Below are 1,502 nucleotides of genomic sequence, written 5' to 3' on the forward strand. Positions count from 1 at the left end.
ATGAGCCCCTGGGATATGGAGCCAATTCCAGAAGGAAGTAAATATGCTTTTAAAAAATGAATTATAATTTTTCTAAAAGAAGAATGGCAATAGCATTATTCTGAAAACTAATTATTTCTGATTTTTCACCTTATGCATAGCTGCCTTTCCAGATGAAGTTGGTGCTGGTGTTCCTGTGTCCCAGGAGGAACTGACTGCTTTGCTATACAAACCTCAGGAAGGAGAGTGGGGGGCTCATTCCAGAGATGAGGAATGTGAACGAGTTATTCAGGGAATCAACCACCTTCTTTCCCTGGGTATGGTGAATGTGAAAGAATATTAAGAAGATGAGAAAAGAATATTAGGAAGATGAGAAGGAATAAGGAAAACCAGCAGAATTTTAAGTTCTGTAAAAGGAAATGCAGTTTTTCACTATATACTTCTAACTCAAAAGGCACAGGGATTCTAGTTTTAATAATATTTTTATATGTTTGGTCAAAGTAATGACTTGCAAACCTTTTCAGTTCTGGGGTTATAATAGTGAAGACATATAAGTGTCTTTTACTTTTGTGAGTCATTTTGGCTCTCTAGCTATTCCCTAAGCCTAACTTTGGATGGATTTTTTTGGTAAAGACTGTGTGTGGAGTAATCAGTTTTACTCCATGACTAGTTATATTTTCTGAAGTATATCACATGAGACATTTGGCATTTATCCAGAAAAGACATAAATTTGAAGTTAAAAACAGTTCTCCAATAATTTTGTCTTGTTTTTATCTGATTTGAACCAGTGTATCATGCATGATTCATAAATAATATGTCCGAATAAAAAGAATAACATTATAATAGTATTGGTCTAATTTTTGCATAATTTAATCATCTCATTTTAGTAATATAGTTTTATATTGCCCACACTTCCTGATTATATGTGGTTTTTGTTTGTTAACATGAGATGTTAGTGTTGTTTATAACTATCTTTTCTGATTTTGTAAATATTGTAGATTTTGCCAGCCCTTTTGCTGTTCCAGTGGATCTCAGTGCCTACCCCTTGTATTGTACTGTAGTTGCTTATCCAACTGACCTCAACACCATCAGGCGGAGACTTGAAAATCGCTTTTACAGGTTTGTTTAGTTTTTACCATTTCCTATAAAGCTTATAGCTTTATGTCTTTTGCTTTCGTTTTTGCATGACGAAACACTGAGATCTTTGTTTTCATAGTGTAAAATAACCACTCGGAAGACCCATCTCAAAATTTCTTTTGAAAATTTGGAACAATTGATTTCCTTTCCTTCAGGAGATTCTCAGTCTTCCAGGGTAAAAAGGAGTATGGACAGGGATAAAATTATGACTAGTAAAAGTCACAAATGAAACAATAATTACAGTTAACTCTTTTTTTTTTTTTTTTTTTACAGTTAACTCTTAGTTTATTAAAGGCAGATTAAGTGGTTTGTGGATTCATCATGATTATGGTGCTCCAGAGCTTTGAGCATGTTTTAAATCCCCTGTTGGGAAATTAGGCGGCAGT

At 33.8% G+C, this 1,502-nt stretch overlaps 1 protein-coding gene across 1 annotated transcript in view; it reads left to right on the plus strand.

Moving 5' to 3' along the window:
- Nucleotides 1–6: 6 nt before the first annotated feature.
- Nucleotides 7–1,502, plus strand: part of LOC104987422 (bromodomain and WD repeat-containing protein 3-like) — a 7,521-nt gene continuing 6,025 nt past the window's right edge. Inside the window, exons 1-3 of the mRNA XM_010838323.1 lie at nt 7–37; nt 141–296; nt 978–1,098. Of these exons, the coding sequence (XP_010836625.1) occupies nt 16–37; nt 141–296; nt 978–1,098 (299 nt within the window). The 5' untranslated portion in view covers nt 7–15. The remainder of the gene's footprint in view (nt 38–140; nt 297–977; nt 1,099–1,502) is intronic.

The sequence above is a fragment of the Bison bison genome, unplaced genomic scaffold, assembly GCF_000754665.1.
Source record: "Bison bison bison isolate TAMUID 2011002044 unplaced genomic scaffold, Bison_UMD1.0 scf7180017846041, whole genome shotgun sequence".
NCBI lineage: Eukaryota > Metazoa > Chordata > Mammalia > Artiodactyla > Bovidae > Bison > Bison bison.